The 16,513-nt window shown below is 54.5% G+C and overlaps 9 protein-coding genes across 9 annotated transcripts; 6 read left to right on the forward strand and 3 right to left on the reverse strand.

The window, feature by feature from the left end:
- Positions 1 to 155: 155 nt before the first annotated feature.
- On the forward strand, positions 156 to 883 carry Z520_06111 (uncharacterized protein; the record flags this gene model as incomplete). Its single annotated transcript, XM_016776613.1, has 3 exons — positions 156 to 342; positions 424 to 524; positions 635 to 883. The coding sequence occupies 3 exons, from the start codon at positions 156 to 158 to the stop codon at positions 881 to 883; spliced, it is 537 nt and encodes a 178-aa protein (XP_016632155.1).
- A 748-nt stretch (positions 884 to 1,631) lies between these two features.
- Positions 1,632 to 3,098, forward strand: Z520_06112 (uncharacterized protein; the record flags this gene model as incomplete). The annotated part of the gene is made up of 2 exons (XM_016776614.1): positions 1,632 to 1,968; positions 2,143 to 3,098. 2 exons carry the CDS (start codon positions 1,632 to 1,634, stop codon positions 3,096 to 3,098), a joined length of 1,293 nt encoding a protein of 430 aa, XP_016632156.1.
- Positions 3,099 to 3,259: 161 nt separating this feature from the next.
- On the reverse strand, positions 3,260 to 3,819 carry Z520_06113 (uncharacterized protein; the record flags this gene model as incomplete). Its single annotated transcript, XM_016776615.1, has 2 exons — positions 3,260 to 3,310; positions 3,370 to 3,819. 2 exons carry the CDS (start codon positions 3,817 to 3,819, stop codon positions 3,260 to 3,262), a joined length of 501 nt encoding a protein of 166 aa, XP_016632157.1.
- A 943-nt stretch (positions 3,820 to 4,762) lies between these two features.
- Positions 4,763 to 6,006, forward strand: Z520_06114 (uncharacterized protein; the record flags this gene model as incomplete). Its single annotated transcript, XM_016776616.1, has 5 exons — positions 4,763 to 5,147; positions 5,218 to 5,416; positions 5,471 to 5,583; positions 5,636 to 5,769; positions 5,830 to 6,006. The coding sequence occupies 5 exons, from the start codon at positions 4,763 to 4,765 to the stop codon at positions 6,004 to 6,006; spliced, it is 1,008 nt and encodes a 335-aa protein (XP_016632158.1).
- A 723-nt stretch (positions 6,007 to 6,729) lies between these two features.
- Z520_06115 (uncharacterized protein) lies at positions 6,730 to 8,553 on the forward strand (the record flags this gene model as incomplete). Its single annotated transcript, XM_016776617.1, has 4 exons — positions 6,730 to 6,765; positions 6,865 to 6,946; positions 7,092 to 7,832; positions 7,916 to 8,553. The coding sequence occupies 4 exons, from the start codon at positions 6,730 to 6,732 to the stop codon at positions 8,551 to 8,553; spliced, it is 1,497 nt and encodes a 498-aa protein (XP_016632159.1).
- Positions 8,554 to 8,870: 317 nt separating this feature from the next.
- Positions 8,871 to 10,427, reverse strand: Z520_06116 (uncharacterized protein; the record flags this gene model as incomplete). Its single annotated transcript, XM_016776618.1, has 1 exon — positions 8,871 to 10,427. One exon carries the CDS (start codon positions 10,425 to 10,427, stop codon positions 8,871 to 8,873), a length of 1,557 nt encoding a protein of 518 aa, XP_016632160.1.
- Positions 10,428 to 10,977: 550 nt separating this feature from the next.
- Positions 10,978 to 11,825, forward strand: Z520_06117 (uncharacterized protein; the record flags this gene model as incomplete). The annotated part of the gene is made up of 2 exons (XM_016776619.1): positions 10,978 to 11,478; positions 11,556 to 11,825. 2 exons carry the CDS (start codon positions 10,978 to 10,980, stop codon positions 11,823 to 11,825), a joined length of 771 nt encoding a protein of 256 aa, XP_016632161.1.
- A 1,824-nt stretch (positions 11,826 to 13,649) lies between these two features.
- On the forward strand, positions 13,650 to 14,933 carry Z520_06118 (uncharacterized protein; the record flags this gene model as incomplete). The annotated part of the gene is made up of 2 exons (XM_016776620.1): positions 13,650 to 13,697; positions 13,755 to 14,933. 2 exons carry the CDS (start codon positions 13,650 to 13,652, stop codon positions 14,931 to 14,933), a joined length of 1,227 nt encoding a protein of 408 aa, XP_016632162.1.
- A 309-nt stretch (positions 14,934 to 15,242) lies between these two features.
- Positions 15,243 to 16,373, reverse strand: Z520_06119 (uncharacterized protein; the record flags this gene model as incomplete). The annotated part of the gene is made up of 3 exons (XM_016776621.1): positions 15,243 to 15,343; positions 15,417 to 16,083; positions 16,158 to 16,373. 3 exons carry the CDS (start codon positions 16,371 to 16,373, stop codon positions 15,243 to 15,245), a joined length of 984 nt encoding a protein of 327 aa, XP_016632163.1.
- Between the last annotated feature and the right edge of the window lie 140 nt (positions 16,374 to 16,513).

Raw genomic sequence — 16,513 nt, forward strand, 5'->3', positions numbered from 1 at the left:
CGGTGAGATCCCGATGCTTAAAGGTCATATACTGAAGGGCATGACCACGAAGCCGTGTTCTACCTTCTCCTCTTCAAGCATCTGTCTTCGTCCATTCTTTTGCTCTTACTGACCCAAGTCAATCCTTCCTGAAACAATCAACACACTCTTTAAAAATGGCATCCAATGGAACAGCACCTACCGCTGCGCAGGGCGGCATGATCGACCAGCACGACGTGCAAGACTGGGTGAATCGCTTCAACGAGGCTCTAGCAGATTCGAAAACAGTCACTGCACCAGCATCGCACGATGCCCGCCCATGGCACTCGTCTTTCTTCGGCTGCTTTGCACCCATTGATACTTGTATGTTGGACGAGACAGACCTTCTCTTGACGACATGATCCAAAACATAAGAGTGCAGAGGTTCTGACATTCATTCTCCAGGCTTCATCACCTGCTGCGTACCGTGCGTCACCTTTGGCAAAACCCATCATCGCAGCCGCAAGCATGGAAACATGGAGGGATACAACTGCGTCAATGCTTCTGTGAGTCTTTGTTTTCTCTTGTGTTTTGAGCGTCGATTGCAACCGAGTTTCTGCTCTTGGCTGGCGAGCGGGCATTGGAGTATCAAGCCAAACGGTCCTAACGTCGACAGTGCCTCATGTTCACCGGTTTCTCCTGCTTCGGCCTCCACTTCATCCCCATGATGTTCCAACGCGCCGATATCCGCAAGAAATACAACCTCCAGGGTGACTGCATTGGCGATCTCCTGACATCGTGCTGCTGCGCCTGCTGCTCGCTCATCCAGCAGGACAAGGAAGCCGAGTTCCGAGAGAAAGAGTTGGCCGAAAAGGTCAATGGCACTGGATACACCAAGCCCCAAGACATGGCATATCCTGCTTAAGGCGACGGCGTGCGTGTGGAGATTGAGTGTCTGGCGCGAGGTTTCCTATGATCTGGAGCTCCCATATGTGATGTTTGTACTTTTTACAGGATTCCCACCCCGTCTGCGTGTAATTGTCAATTGGAAGACGATCTCCGAACATGTGCCGTGCAATGTTATCAATGCGTCAAGTTCGCCGACTCGACATCGAGGGTCAAGGCGTGTCCATCCTCATCGAGCCTGACTCAGCCTTGTCCATAAGGCTGACCCCTTTTCTCCGACGACCTCTTTCCTTTGTCATGCTCTCCTTGTCTTTGAACAACCTCTCCCCGCACAAAGTAGAGCTTCCATTCTATTCCCCGGTCCCTACTCTCTCACATCAGAAGCCTTTTCATTGATAAGAGGTGGTGGATTCTGCCTGCTGGATGCCTGCTGGATGCTTGCAGCTGAGCTAACGTCAGAATGCGGGGTGTGGAAAGAACATCACTGCACCCAGTCATTGAATCATGCCTCCATCTCCACGAACATGCTCGGTACTCCTCATCCGGCAAGCTGCCGCCCCAGTTGTTAACAGCGACTTATATAAAGAGAAGATATGCCGATCTTTTCTTCCCATCAGTAAGGGTTATAAATCCATATACACTGACCTGCACATCTTTCGTGGTCTCCGCGCCGCTACCGTCAGAGCATTAAACCTTTCTCCTTACTCTTCTCTTCTTCATCTTCGTCTTCTTTATTATAACCCTCCCCATTCGCCAACCCTCCAAGAATGGCCGCGTCGTCATCCGCCATCGACTTCCCTCCCTCCCAGACGGCTGTCCGGGTCCGGCTGGTCGACACCACAGCCGTCATGACGGTACGGGCCCAGTCGTTCGTCAAGCCCGTCCAGCCGGGCCACGAGCTGCTCAACCTGACGTGCGCGGCGTTCCTGATCGACCACGAACCCTCTGGGAAGAGGGTCATGTTCGATCTGGGCGTGCGCAAGGACTTTTGGAACTACGCCGCCGTGCTGCAGAAGCGCATCGGTTCTATCATTCCGAGTCTGCGCGTCGACAGGGATGTCCCGGAGATCTTGGCCGAGAAGGGCGTCGCGCTGGACTCTATCTGTAAGTGCATATACGAGTGCATATACTGATTTTGTGGGGGAGTGATCGTTATCGTTAAGCCCTCGAGGGAGAGAGTAGAGGAGAAAGACGCTCATCATACGTGCCCTTCTCCTGTAGAGCCCTTGCCGTTTCTTCGTCCTTCTTGCTGACAAGAAACTTACGGACGAAACTCAGCATCTGTCGTCTGGTCACACTATCATTGGGACCATATCGGCGACATGTCTCTCTTCCCATCTTCCACCGAGGTGGTTGTTGGACCGGGCTTCAAGTCTTCGCCGCTGCTGCTTCCCGGTTATCCCAACAAGCAGGACTCGCCCGTGCGGTCGTCCGACTTTCAAGGGCGCGAGCTGCGGGAGATTGACTTTGCGAAGTCAGGGCTCCAGATCGGCGGCTACGGGGCGTTTGATTTCTTTGGCGATGGTTCCTTTTATTTGCTAGGTGCGTTGGGTTTTATTTCTCTCCTTACCATCTGCCGCTTAGATGTGGGCGAGCCTATTCTGGAGCTGACTGCCACCACAGACACGCCAGGCCACTGTGTGGGCCACATGTGCGGCCTGGCACGGACGACCGCTGGCACCGATAGCACGTTCCTGCTGCTCGGCGGCGACATATGCCATTTTGCCGGGGATCTCAGACCAAACCCGACACATCCAATCCCGGACCCAGTCCCGGCCACTGTGCTCGACCGCGAGTTAAGGGAACAGTACCCTTCGCCATGTCCCTGCAGTCTCTTTACAGATCACCACCCGGCCATCTCCCAGGGGCTCGAGAGTGGCGACCCAAGACAAACGCCGTGGTACAAAGTGTCCACGCACCCGTCTTCCGCCTACGTCGATCCGCGGACGTCACAAGAGTCGGTGGACAAGCTGATCAGCTTTGAACAGTCGCCTGCAGTCATGATCTGCCTTTCTCACGACCAGGCGCTGCTCACGTTCCTGCCCACGCTAAACAAAGACCCCGGAGCCGATTTGAACGAGTGGAAAAGTAAAGGGTGGAAGGAGAAATGTCGCTGGGACTGGCTGAACGAGTTACCGCGCGGGAATGGCAGATATGGGAGGAGGCCAATTGTGGAGGGCTTCTGGCGCGATGGGAAGCCGTGGGATAGATCAAATATGACGGGGGAGGAGTGAGATAGAGAGATAGATTTCTAAAGGTCTTGATTTGTCAAAATTCATTCTTGAGGGTTTGTTGTCGCTTCGGGTTTGCACGCCGAAGAACCGCCAAAAAGCCTTAGCAAAAAAGATGCCCGGCCCCCCATCTAGAACAACCAAGAGACTCATTAGGGCAATTTTCAAGAACCGATCTTGCGCCACTTGAATTCTCCCCGTGCCTGGCTTCCATCCTAGACGACCTCAGTATCAGCAAGGGTAGACCGTTGAAATCGGTTTGATGAAAACAAACCTTGAGGGTATACCACTTGACCGGATTGAGCATCATGTACTCAACCCCGTCCACCTGGCTATGCCGCGCAACCCTGGTCTGCGGCTTCCCGATCCAGCTGGGATTCGAGGCGATCTCGACCTGCGTATGCCACAGCAGCGAGCCGTCGTCCTGTTCCGAGAGCGTCATGAACCCCCCGTACGAGGTCAAGGACCGGCCGATGCGCAGCACTTCGGCATCCGTGGGCTGCTGTCCCGGGGAGGGGTTCTCCAACGGCTCCAGGCCCGGCGGCATGACCAGTGTCGCGAGCAGGAAGCCCGACGCCGAAATGACCACTTTGCCCTGCGGGTCGTCGCCGTAGGGTTTGGCGAGGAGTTTGCGGTCGGGGCCTTCCGAGTCGTACATCTCGGCGGAGATCAGTGTCCATACTCCGGACAAGAGGGACTTGTGCTTGTCGAAGACGTTTGACATTTTTGTTTCTCGGGTATTGGATGTTAGTTGGGTGATTTTGGAAGGGTGGTGGGACAAGAGTGATGCTCGCTGTTAGCTGATATTGGGAGAGGATATTATGTGGTGAAAATTAAGTCACAGTTGTCTCAGTCTAGTCCGTACATCTGTCAAACAATCGTGCCAGAGAACGGGATGGGATCAAGGATGCATACCTAGGTATCTATCACAGAATTCACATAAAGAAGCCAGGTGGATCAACCGAGGTTGTCTTGGAACTCTGAACGTCCCAATCAGGGACGGTCCAGGAATTGGAGAAGCATACGAGCAGCATATGAGCATTCGCGTGGTCACGGCAGATTATTTGAGTGGCAGGGATACTGATACTTGTCGGATGATACATATAGTTCATACAAGTCTGGACAACGTCGTGAACAGGGCTAAAATACGTTCAAGGTACTGTTGTTCGCTATGGGGCGTGGGAAGCTGGTGGATGTGAACAACAATGGGACCTCAGTGGGACACTGGTGGCTTGGTGTCTGAAGATGAACCCATGGGAGTAATGGCAACAATACAGCCTTGTTCATGCAGTGGGCAAGAGAAAGGTCGAAGAAAACGCAGGTCGATTCAGACGCAGTGACGACGGATTTGGTCGTCGTATACCTAGGTATCTTCTTCCGTCATCCAAACAAAGAGCGCAGCTGATGGCCTCTAGACACAGCGCACTCTGATAATGCTGAGCATCAAAGCAACATTCACACAGTCTCGAGCAAGGTGCGACAGACAATCACGACAGAGAGAAGGTCGAGCGAGGCTGTCTGTCTGTCTCATGGCCTTTTCACTTCAACTGCGACTTGGCGACCAGGCTGATGGCTGTGTCTTCGATCTGAGTACCCAGGGCCTGTCTCATCTCATCCTCACTCTCACTTTTTCCGTCCCACGTCCTTCGCGCCTGAGATCTATCAAGATGCCCTTCTCCGATTTCATCGACGTCAGTATCCACGTCGACGGCGCGCCGTTGGCTGAGTATCCTGTTCCAGGCCGTGGGCGTGAGTGGTTGCGCCACACAAAGACCCGCTATGTTGAAGTCAAAGCAGGCCAGAAGTTCGCGGTTGTCATCCAGCTGCAGCCCGGGTTCCAATTCCTTTCCGCTTCGCACCTCCGCGCCGTCCTTCACATCGACCAGGAGCCACGGTCCACGACGGCCATCATCCAAGGCTATCCAGGCTGCGCGACTGGCCAAGACGTCTTGCGGGCACCGAGAGAGACGCGAATTGAGACCCGCTTGATGCGCGATGAGACGACTGGGAATTGGTATCAATATGGCCTGGAGTTCGCAGATCTGCATGTTGGTGAGTTAAAAGCCTCCTTGCTCTTTCCAAGTTCCAACTAAGCTCGACGACACTGACGCTATATATAAAGAACCAGAAGAGTCCTCGTCTCTCCCTGAAGGCGTCTCTCGGAACAGTATCGCACATCTCGGCTCTCTCCGCCTGACCCTTTTCCGAGCCAACAGGGTCAAGCTAGAGGACCCCTTCGTGTACACAGCGAGCTTGACGAAGCCTTTGGAAAACGTACCAGAAACAGCGTTGAAGGGAAGGGATGTTACGAACAACGTCAAGTACCCCACCTGCGTTTTCAAAGCAAAATCAACAAGTCGCTGACCATCATCCAGATACGTTGTCGAGGCAGAAGCTCCACCACCGGTACTTGGTTTCTCTAAATACGTCCCCCTTGAGGGCGATCATGGTCAACCCTGGGAGTTTGTCTTTCTGTACAGAAAAAGACGTGAGTTGCTCACGAAACACCCGCAGAGCTGCGCACTGACTTTCCTGCTTAGAAATCCTGCAGAGTCTCGGATGCATCCCCAGATCCCTTTCACCTCCTCCAGATCCTGCTGTCATGCTGGCACGCACTGAAGAGATGCTGGGAGAAACGAAAGAGCGGGCCCGTACCCAAATCCTGGAGTTGCAGGTAAGTGCAGCCTTTGACACCGCGCAGGTCGTTAAACGGTATGTGCTAACCGTCTTCCAGGCTAGACTGGCTAAAGCTGAGACTGCTCGACATGTCAACGGGACAATCAGCAGAAATGGCAATCCAACGAAGCGCACGCGAGATCAGGCACAGCTCGACGACGACGACGACGAACTACTTGTTCTGCCACCACCTCCTGCAAAGCCGAGAGTGGTTATCGACCTCACCGATGAATAAATGAATGCTTGTGGCCTCAAGTAAAGGATCGATGAAGATTGTGCATGTTTGCTTTATGACCAACTAACCGACGACATGTGGTCGTGGTAAGCAGTTCCAGCTTTGTTAGAAGAGAACTCGTCAAGATCCAGTGGAGATGTTCGTGTCGGACAAGGCTGGGGGAACGTGTCGCGCAATGAAATGAGATGGGATTACATAGCGCAGCTATGGACAAAGAAAGTCTAGGATGTCGCACAGGGCATGTAAACATCCAGCCGAAATCGGACGGCTACTTGGGTCGGATCCGCAGCAGTTGGAGTATGTACCGAGAAAATAGGCTCAGACGTGAAGAACTACAGCAAACAATGCGGAGGTTCAACCTTGCTCTCCTTCCCTCCATACAGCGTGCATGGCATTCTCCTCCCGGCCGTTATCCGGGGACCCATAGTAGGTAACGAGGTAGGTAGCAGGTTGATGGATGGATGATCCAGCGACCGGCTTCCCCGCTCAAGGGTTCAACGTCCATATCAAGCCATGATACCGACCCGGCTGTTGTGCCCGCCATGCGCCGTTTCGAACAACCTAACTACCTTGGATAGATCGCTTCCCTTTTGCCCTGCAGAAAAGTATTATACAGAGAGAGAGAGAGAGAGAGCATAACCCCCGTTCCTGATCAAGACGACTTACCGACTGACTGACTGATTGCTTGAACCCTCCAATCCGCAGTGACCACTGGCAGTCGTCATGGCCGAAATACTTTGCAAGAAGATTCCCTATACGGTGGGTCTGGGCCCCTTCTCTGATGGCGGTTCATGTGCTGAGAAAAGGGGTTTTTTTAAATACTGAGGTTGAGTTTTTTATGGGAGAAAATAGTTCCAGGATCCGACGCTTCTGGACACGCGGTCCTTCATTGGAGGCAAATGGGTCGATGCGGTCAATGGAGATAAATTCGCTGTTCTTGGTAAGGTCTTTGTCCCCCCTAATCTGAGAAGAGAAGAGAACCACGTTAGAGTCCTGGGAGGAGGGAGATGGGAGGAGGTGGAGGTGTTATTGCTATTGTTGGTATTGAAAGGTTTTTTGCGTCGGCTTATATCTCGTTGAAACAGACCCCACCGACAACGAAAAGATCTGCGACGTGGCCGACGTGGGCCGCGAAGAGACGCGACAGGCGCTCGAGGCCGCGGCCGCGGCGTTCAAGACGTACAAGAAGACGACGGCCCGTGAACGACGCTGGCTGATGCGCCGGTGGGCGGACCTGATCAAGGACGCCAAGGACGACCTGGCGGCCATCTGCACCTTGGAGCTGGGAAAACCCTACACCGAGTCTCTCGTGACGGTGAAATACGGGACCGACTTTATCGACTGGTTCGAGGGCGCCATCGAGAGGCAGTACGGCGAGACCATCCCCGCGGCGAGAGGCGAGAACCGGATCTTCACGATTCGCCAACCCCAGGGCGTCGTGGCGGCCATCACGCCCTGGAACTCGCCCATCGCCATGGTCACGCGTAAGGTCGGGGCAGCCATCGCCGCGGGCAATACCGTGGTATGCAAGCCCGCGCCCGAGACGCCCTTGTGTGCTATCGCCGTGGCCAAATTGTTTGAGCGCGCTGGCGGTCCCCCGGGGGTGTTTAACGTCGTCACGTCCAGCGCCAACAAGTCCGCCCAGGTCGGTGAGGAGTTTACGCAAAACCCCATCGTGCGCCATCTGAGCTTTACGGGCTCGACGGCCGTCGGGCGGTACCTGCACGCCGAATGTGCAAAGACGTTCAAGAAGACCAGTCTCGAGCTTGGCGGGAATGCGCCTTTTATCATCTTTGAGGATGCGAAGCTGGATAAGGCTGCCGAAGGTACATAATAATATATCCACTACAGTGCCGCGCCCCCTCTTTTCCCCTTCTCCTCGGTCCAAATCTAACGGAAGAGCGAATAGGTCTCATCTCGTCCAAATTCCGCTCCTCGGGCCAGACCTGCGTGTGCGCGAACCGGATCTTCGTGCAGCGCTCCGTCATCGACAAGTTCGCGACCGTCCTGGCGGAGAAGCTCGAAAAGACGTTCCGGTACGGGTCCGTGTGGGACAGGCAGGTCAATTTCGGGCCCCTGTACTCGCCCAAGGCGTTTGAGAAGATTGACGCGCAGATCAAGGACGCGGTGACCAAGGGGGGCAAGATCTTTGTGAAAGGACGAGCAGAAGAAGGGAAAGGAGAGTACGGACCCAACTTCTACCCACCCACGATCATCACCTCGGCCACCAAGGACATGCTCTTCATGTCCCAAGAGACATTCGGCCCGCTGGCGTTCCTCGTCCCGTTTGACGACGAGGACGAGGCCGTGCAGCTGGCCAACGACACGAGCGCGGGGCTGGCGAGTTACTTCTACACCGAAGACATTTCGCGGCTGTGGCGCGTCGGCGAGGCCTTGGAGAGCGGCATGGTCGGTGTCCGCGTTGGGCTGATCAGTGCCTGTGAGCAGCCGTTTGGTGGGGTCAAGGAGAGCGGTGTGGGCAGGGAAGGTGGCAGGGATGCGTTGGATGAGTATACGGAGATTAAGAGCATTACGGTCGGTCTCTGATCTGATCGAGTTGGGGGGAAGGAGATGCGGTGAGATATGTATGTACGTACGTCTCTGACAAGTGAGGCTAGATACCTATACATACCTTTGTATGGATGCCTTGGATTTCGGAGAGCTATGCTCCCAGACACACCTACACACACATACACGCAGGCACTCACTTATATCTGTCCCTCCTCGCTCTGATCGGCACCCTCTCGCCCATCCATCTCGTAGAGCCAAAAGTGCGCCACTGCTCAGGGGTTTGATCCCGGTGGCATCAATATTCCAGCTCATACTTTACAAACGCCTGTACCGTGGCCTTTCTCTCTCTGCCCTCAGCTGGCGCCCACCACCTTTGCAGCAGCGGTGCCTGCTCTCCTTCCAAAGACCGCCCCAGACGTCAATCCACTGCCGCCCGGGTAATTCTCGTAGAACAGTCCACCCAGCATCTCCCCAACCGCATACAACCCAGGCACTCCCTTGCCAGTGGTCGATGAGACAACCTGCGCAGTCTCGGGAATCACTTTCAACCCGCCGAACGTGAACGTGATGCCGCAGGTCACGGCAACGGCTAAAAAGGGCGCCTTGTCAACCGGCAAAGCCCAGTTCGTTTTGCCCAGAGGGAGCCGCTTCGTGCTGGACTGCGTCGACATGCCGTCCCGGACGGCGGGATCCCACTTCTTGTCCGGGTTCTCCTTCTGGAAAGCGTAGACGGCCTCGTTGTATTCTTTGACGTTCCGCACAAAGGCATCGCGGTTCTCCAGGCCCAGCGGCGCCAGCTTCTCGGCAAGCTCCTCGATCGAGTCCGCCTCGATCCTCTCGACTCTTTCTGGCCGATACTCTTCGGATCGTAGCCATGAGATGGTGCGGGAGTCCCAGACCTGGAAGGCGATGTGGCTCGGTTGAGCGAGGATGGCTCGTCCGAACTTGGCGTACGTGTAATTGCGTAGGTCGATACCTTCGTCGACAAACCGCTCGCCGAGGATATTGAACATCAAGCCCAAGGGATATCCGGACTTTGTGAACTCGTTGGACGCTTCTCGATCTCCCGTGTCGCTCGGGGCGTTGGCGTCCCAGGCCACGGAATGACATCCTGACCAATTCCCAGCCTGACTCGCTGAGACGTCGCGCACTGCCGTCTCGAGGCATTCGCCAGTGTTGTGAGGGGTGCCTCTCACTTTCGCGAGGTCCCAGCCCGGACCTAGATATTGTGATCGCAAACGAGGATTGCTCTCGAAACCCCCGGCTGCCAAAATGACTGCCCCTGTATGAATCACGGCATCCTCGCCATTGGCTTGCACGACTACCGAGGTGACGGCACCAGTCTTAGGGTCGGTTACCAAGCGTTTCAACGCGGTAGAGTAGAGCACTTCGACACCGTGCTTCCGAGCCGCGGCCTTGTGGTCTTCAATCAGACCCTTTCCTCCATCCTGTGTCTTCAAGGACAGCCCGCCCCAAAACTTCAGACGACCGTCGACTTCATATGCTTGCCTGTTGAACGACAGCTGGAACCGGATGCCGTTGCTCTTCAGCCATTTGACCGTTGCATTGGAATCGTCGATGAGAATCTTAGCTAGTCGCGGATCAGACCGGCCACTGCATATTCTTTTCATGTCGTTTGAGAAGCCCTCGACCGTATAAGGCTCCAAGTCGATCTTCTTCGCCGTCTCCTCGTCCACGTTGTTGACCAAAGGTAGTAGATCGGCAGTCCCAGCGTGAACTGTCCGATACGCGCCGGCCGTGAAATATGTGTTTCCTCCTGCCCATTCTTCCGGGCACTTGTCGATGAGAACAACATGCTTTGCCCCAGCCTGCTTCGCCGCCACTGCAGCTGAGAAGCCAGCATTGCCACTTCCTGCGACGAGGACATCACAATGGGTCGGAGGAGCCATTATAGTTCTGGTATGTTGACTAGTAGAGATTCACTCACATTGGGTTCGGCCAGGAACGAGCGACCAGATCCTAATGACTCTTTGACTGGTCTGTCCTAATCAGATCATGATGACACTCTTGCTCTAAATTACAAAAGGTGTCTCTCGGCTGTTGGATCTGGATCGGCAATTCGATGACCATCTGATGGATCAGGAGATCTGGGGGAAGCAACTCCAGGTCCGCTATCGGCGTGGCGTGGAGGCCTGTGGCCCATAAGCGTCCCCAATTAGCCGGGCCACTGCCGGGGGTCAGAGTTGGAGAAAGAGGTCGGCAGTGCCTGTAACACAGCTCGATGGGCATCTAACATCTCACCTCTCACAGACAACGGCAGCACCGGGCATGGCACCGGTGGGGGCAGCCCTCGGTACCTATCGGCGCGTCTCCTCACAAGTCTCTGTTTGTTGTTGCTGTCTCCCCTCATTCTCTCTCGCTCTCAGCCTTGTCAGCGAAAAGGACCACAACCCAAGGTGAGGAATTACATCCACAAAAACCCCTATTCGGAAAGTCGATATGGGACGTCTAGACGGCAAAGTAGCTCTCGTGACTGGAGCCGGCAGTGGTTTCGGCGAGGCTATTGCACATGCATATACCGCAGAAGGGGCAAAAGTGCTGATAGCAGACATCGCTGTCGCCAATGGACAGAGGGTGGCCTCTGACATCGCAGCCAAAAATTCCACCGGGGAAGCCATATTTGTGGAGTTGAACGTCACTAAACGCAGCGATTGGGAGAAGGGGCTGGCACTGGCCAAGGACAAGTTTGGGAAGTTGGACATTGTGGTCAACAATGCCGGCACCACCTACAAGAAACAGCCTAGCATGGGCGTCTCGGAAGAGGATTTCGACAGGGTTGTGGCCGTCAATATCAAGAGCATATACCTGAGTGTTTCGGTTTTGATGCCGTATTTCGTCGAGAGGAAAAGCGGTGTCTTCCTGAGCACTTCGTCCATTTCTGGCATGCGAACTCGGCCAGGTCAGGTCTTTTACGGCGGTACCAAGGGATTTGTCAATACGGTATGGAGTACTTTGAGCACCTCCCCCCATGAGGCTCCAAGCGCGTGTTTGGCGTTTGCTAATATTGCGTGTATTAGATCACCCAAGGGCTTGCTGCCGAGTATGGGCCAGAAGGGATCCGCGTGAACTCGATCTGCCCGCTCAGAGGCGCCACGGGCCTGCTAGAATTATTTAGCGGTGTCCCAGACACTCCCGAAGAAAGAGAGAGGTTTGCCCAAACCGTTCCGCTCCGTCGAATGTCGGATCCAAACGACATCGCCATGGCAGCAGTTTATCTTGCGAGCGACGAGGCAGCATTTGTCACTGGGGTCAATCTGCCGGTGGATGGAGGGCGACTGGCTCTGTGACCCATCGAGGGATCTTTGGGGAGCTTCCTTCCACTCGCGGAAAGAGTAGCATAGCTGCATTCGAACAAGTTTTGTTGAGATCGGCGAGCCAGATATGCATTTCGAAATCCTCTTGACGTCTTTGAGGGTGTGCTCTAGCTTAGACCACAAGCGCATCAGAGAAACCTACCTCCCCAGTTTTAACCGTTGACTGCTGGTCCAAGTTGAAGCCATCAGCGGCACGAGGGCTCAGCTAACCTCCATCTGTGGAAGTAGGGCGTCACGTCAAACATGTGAGAAAGGGCAAAGAGCACGCGGCCCATATGAGATTGAATCGAGTCGAAGAGCTGACCACCACAGGCAACGAAATGACCAGAATCCTTCGTGCCCCAACATCCAGCTTTCAAGGAAGTATCGACACCTGTTTAGTTTCTCAGGACTTCGTCCACGGCCTTGCCCCGGTGGTGGACTCTGTTGAAGGCCTTCTTTTGCAGAACCGATGACCAAGGTCGATGGCTGGTTCAGTCACCAATAGTGTTGTTCGTTGCCAGGCCTAAAAATAATCTGGGGAGCCGGCAGAGGACGGGGATTTGTCGGTGTGTGTGGTGTCGTTGCCACGCGGGCACCGCCTCGTTCGTTTTACCCTCGTGAGCTTGAACCGTTTGGGAGTGTCCTCCTCTTTCTCGGATTTCAGTGCTTCCGCGCGAATATACGAGTTTTCTCTTGGGAGGCTTCGTCTGGAGTGTTGCGTAATAACAAGTTGTCGGCTCGGGTTTCTTGGTCCCATGGTTTCGTCCGTAGGATAAGGGCCATTGGGATGATCTGCACTCGCCAAAGGGTAGGCAGGCTGCATGTATGACATGTCTGCAGGTGTCTATTCGCCCGTTTCCCGGTTGGCGCAGTCGCCAAAGAGGGGGTTCAAGTTGCGAAGGGCTGCTGCTGCTGCGGCTGGGGCTGCTGGTGTTAACGATGCTTTTTGTCGTCGGTGTGCCTTTCACATGTTCACTTACCTTATCATCATCACCATCATTCCGCAGATGCCCTGCACCCAATGGACAAGATCAACAAGGTGGAACACAATGGCTGTGGATTCAGTGGCTCGCCTGGACTGGACTTGGACTGGAGGGGGAAGAAGACGCAGGGGTGGCGCAAACAGGAGTCGTTTCATCACCACTTTTTTCTCACGCCTCGACGCTTCTCATCATGACTGTCAGAGATGTTGATTGACATCATTGGCTCACCCCATCACAACGACTATTTTTGAAACAGAGGGAATGGCTTCAATCCCACCCCTTCCCCTTTTCTTCCTTATCCCCATCTCCACTTTGCTCTGACAAAGTTGCTCGCCTTCACCTTTTGCCGCACGTATCGCGCGTAAACTACGCCTGTCCTGGAACCGCCCGCTCGCTCGCTTGAGAACCACAGCGCCCAGGGCCGCGTAACGGCCGTCGAGGCTGCAGCGGTTCTGCTCTTCTGATACGGCTAGTGGGAGATCAGGAGGGCTAGCAAGTTTGGGAAATGGACAAGATCAAGAGATCCGTGAAACGCATAGGCGATGGAACCGACTCAGGCAGCGATGCCAGTCATGAGCCCGAGGGAGAGGATACGGATGGTACAAAGTAAGCTTCATGCCCACCTCTTCTTCGGTGTACACTTCCTCCACCATCACTGTGTACTTCCATTGCTTTCAGTTTGTGATACCCCATAAAGTTTCTCTTCGACACGACTTGTCCTTTATCATATTTTCAATTGACGACCATCACCCTTTCCTGCTTCCGCGTTCCGAGCACCTGTACCTCCTACATCTGCAACATACAATATACACCACAGATCATTCTAACCATCATGGTCGCCAGGCTAGGCAACCTCAGTGCTCTGAAGGATTTTATATCTGTAAGTGGGAACCTGCCATGTCTGTTCTTCTAGAGCCGCCTCGCTAACAGTGGATAGTTCCTGGCCACGGTCAGCGGCGACATCTCTCACATCACCGCTCCACCTTTCATTCTAGCACCATCTTCTCTCGTAGAGTTTCCTGCATACTGGGCAGAACGACCGACATTATTCACCGCTCCTGCCCATGAACCTTCGGCAGAGAAACGCATGCTCTTGGTTTTGAAACTGTACCTTGCTTCCCTCCAAAGGCAGTACTATGTCGGCCGTACCGTTAAGGAAGGATTGAAGAAGCCTCTTAACCCCTTCCTTGGCGAGCTATTCTTCTGCGAATTTAGCGACCACGACTTGACCCAAGAGAAGGCCTCGGCATCCACGGTCAGAGTCATCAGCGAGCAGGTATCGCATCACCCGCCCACGACAGCAGCATATATTTCAGCCGACGACCATGGAGTCCACGCCGAGGCATATTCGACCCAGCACACCTCGCTCTCCGGCACGTCAGTCATGATTCGTCAATCCGGCCATGGTCTGCTGAAAGTCGATAAGTATAACGAGACTTATCTTCTGCCCTTGCCAGATGTCTGTGCGCGAAGTGTTCTCACCGGCGTGCCCTGGCCCGAACTCAACAACACTTATAGCATCATCAGTTCCAGTGGATACACGGCCGAAATGCGGTTCATCGGAAAGAAGATGTGGGGTGGACAGCGCAACTGTTTCGAAGCTTCAATATACCGCACAGTCGACTCGCAGAAAAAGGCCATCTTCACCGCATCGGGCAGCTGGAGCTCCAAATTCTCGATATTCAACTCGGAAGGCAAGGAGATTGACGTGTTCGATCTTGCAGACCCGAAAAATCAACCTGCACCCATGGTGATGGAACCGTTGGAGGAGCAGTCGCCTTGGGAATCGAGACGTGCATGGGGTCCAACTTTTGATGCCATCAGACGGACAGATAACAATGCAGTCGTGACGGAGAAGTCGAGGCTCGAAAATGCCCAGCGCCAGCTAAGGAAACTGGAGCAGAAGCAGGGCAAGAAATGGGAAACCATGTTCTTCGACCGTTGTGATGGCGCGTCTGACGAGGATGACGTCGTCCAAAGCCTCTTCGATCAACTCGACGATGATGAGGCCGACCGGTTACGAGGAACAAATGGCTGTTGGAGATTTGATAAGGACAGGGAGCAGAGGTGGCGGAACGGGCAAGGCAGCTGGAGACCAGAGACACCATTTGGCTGAAACATGGCTGGGGTCGGAAGATAAGCACCAAGCTTATCATCCGAATGCGACGGAAACGCCTTCTCTGCCACCGAGGCCGCGGAACCGGGTGACTGCACGGGGTATATGGCTGGGAAATCCGCCAAACTTGCGGACGCTCGCGGATGCAAGGAACATAGAAGCGGCATATTCCTGTCTCGCTCGCGGCAGGCTCTGTGTCAGTGCCCTTTATAACGACATTTATGACTTTCGGATACAGACTCAACCGGCTCCTGCCTAATCGATCGGCCTTGACGTTCGATCTTTTGAGCAGAAGTCGTGGGTCAACTCCTAGCTTCGCTGGTTCCTTTCCGTTACATAGACGGTATCTCCAGTGCGCAGAATGGCACCAGAAGGACCTGCGAAGGCGTATTGACCAAATACAGGCTTATCTGTGTCGACTGTCAGAAGGACCATTGCACTACAACCACATTGTGGATAGAAGCCAAATACATATGTACTTACGAGGAAACTTGTCGTTGACCCTCCTGTCGCTGGCCAGTAAGCCATAGAGCTGCCGATCACGATGGATCATTTCCCCCGTGTCAGGATCTGCGTTTAAGCTGAGGCAGCGGACCGTCCTGAAGATGCACTTGATGGTGACTTCCTGTGCCTCATCCGACTGTGATCGAACCAGGAGAGAGGACCAGTTGTCCTCATCATAGGCTGGGAGTTGACCCTTGACATCAACGTGGATGTTGGGTCGGAAGCGCAGTATCACGTCCTCGTATTGATACTCAGGGGGAAGACGCGAGCGGGCATCTTGCTCAGATGCCGTGGAGGTGATGAGTAATGGAGCAGCATCGGCAAACCGGATGCGCTGGGGTTGCAGGCCTTCTTGGAGAGCTAGAGACAGGGCACTGCGTTGGCTGGGGATATATGCTGCCCCAGGAATGTCCCGACGGCCGGTTCCCCCTATGGACAAGAGACGGACGTCCTGATTGAGGTGTTTGGAGAAGAAGGCTGCCGGTTCGTCTCCTAGGTCGATGCCTATTGCGGTTGTCCCAAAGATGCTGACCTCGAAGGTCTTGTTCGCCAGCAGAGATAGTGGCGATGGAGTTAGCGGCACAGTGACTGAGGATGGAGGAGTGGCCCGCGTATGATGGATGGTCAATTTCGTCCAGCTGTCATCCTGCGAAGAACAGAGGGTTGCAACAATCAGCGCGGGTGCGTCCAGCACATGGGCGCGCAGACGCAAAGACTTACTATTGTGGGTTTAAACAGGGCGAGTTTGAACTGCTTTTTGATCGTGAGGAACTTCGCCAAGCGGGAGCCGTCCTTGGGCGGATTCACCAAGACGAAACATCGGTCAAAGCGCAGCCCCTCGTTGGTGAGCTCCACCGACGACACTTGGACGGGCGGGAGAGACTTGACAGGATAGATGAACAGCTGCTGAATCGTCAATGGGGTCTTCAAGGACATGGTGCATGGATCTCGCGGGTGAGGAGCGGAAGCTTTTGCACTGACCCTTTGCACGGTGATGGACGACATCGGTGACATTGCGCGTTAGAGGCCAACCAAGTGGCCGGGGATTAGCCTGATTGGGGATACATGGGCGACAC

This window comes from Fonsecaea multimorphosa, assembly GCF_000836435.1.
Source record: "Fonsecaea multimorphosa CBS 102226 unplaced genomic scaffold supercont1.11, whole genome shotgun sequence".
Taxonomy (NCBI): Eukaryota; Fungi; Ascomycota; class Eurotiomycetes; order Chaetothyriales; family Herpotrichiellaceae; genus Fonsecaea; species Fonsecaea multimorphosa.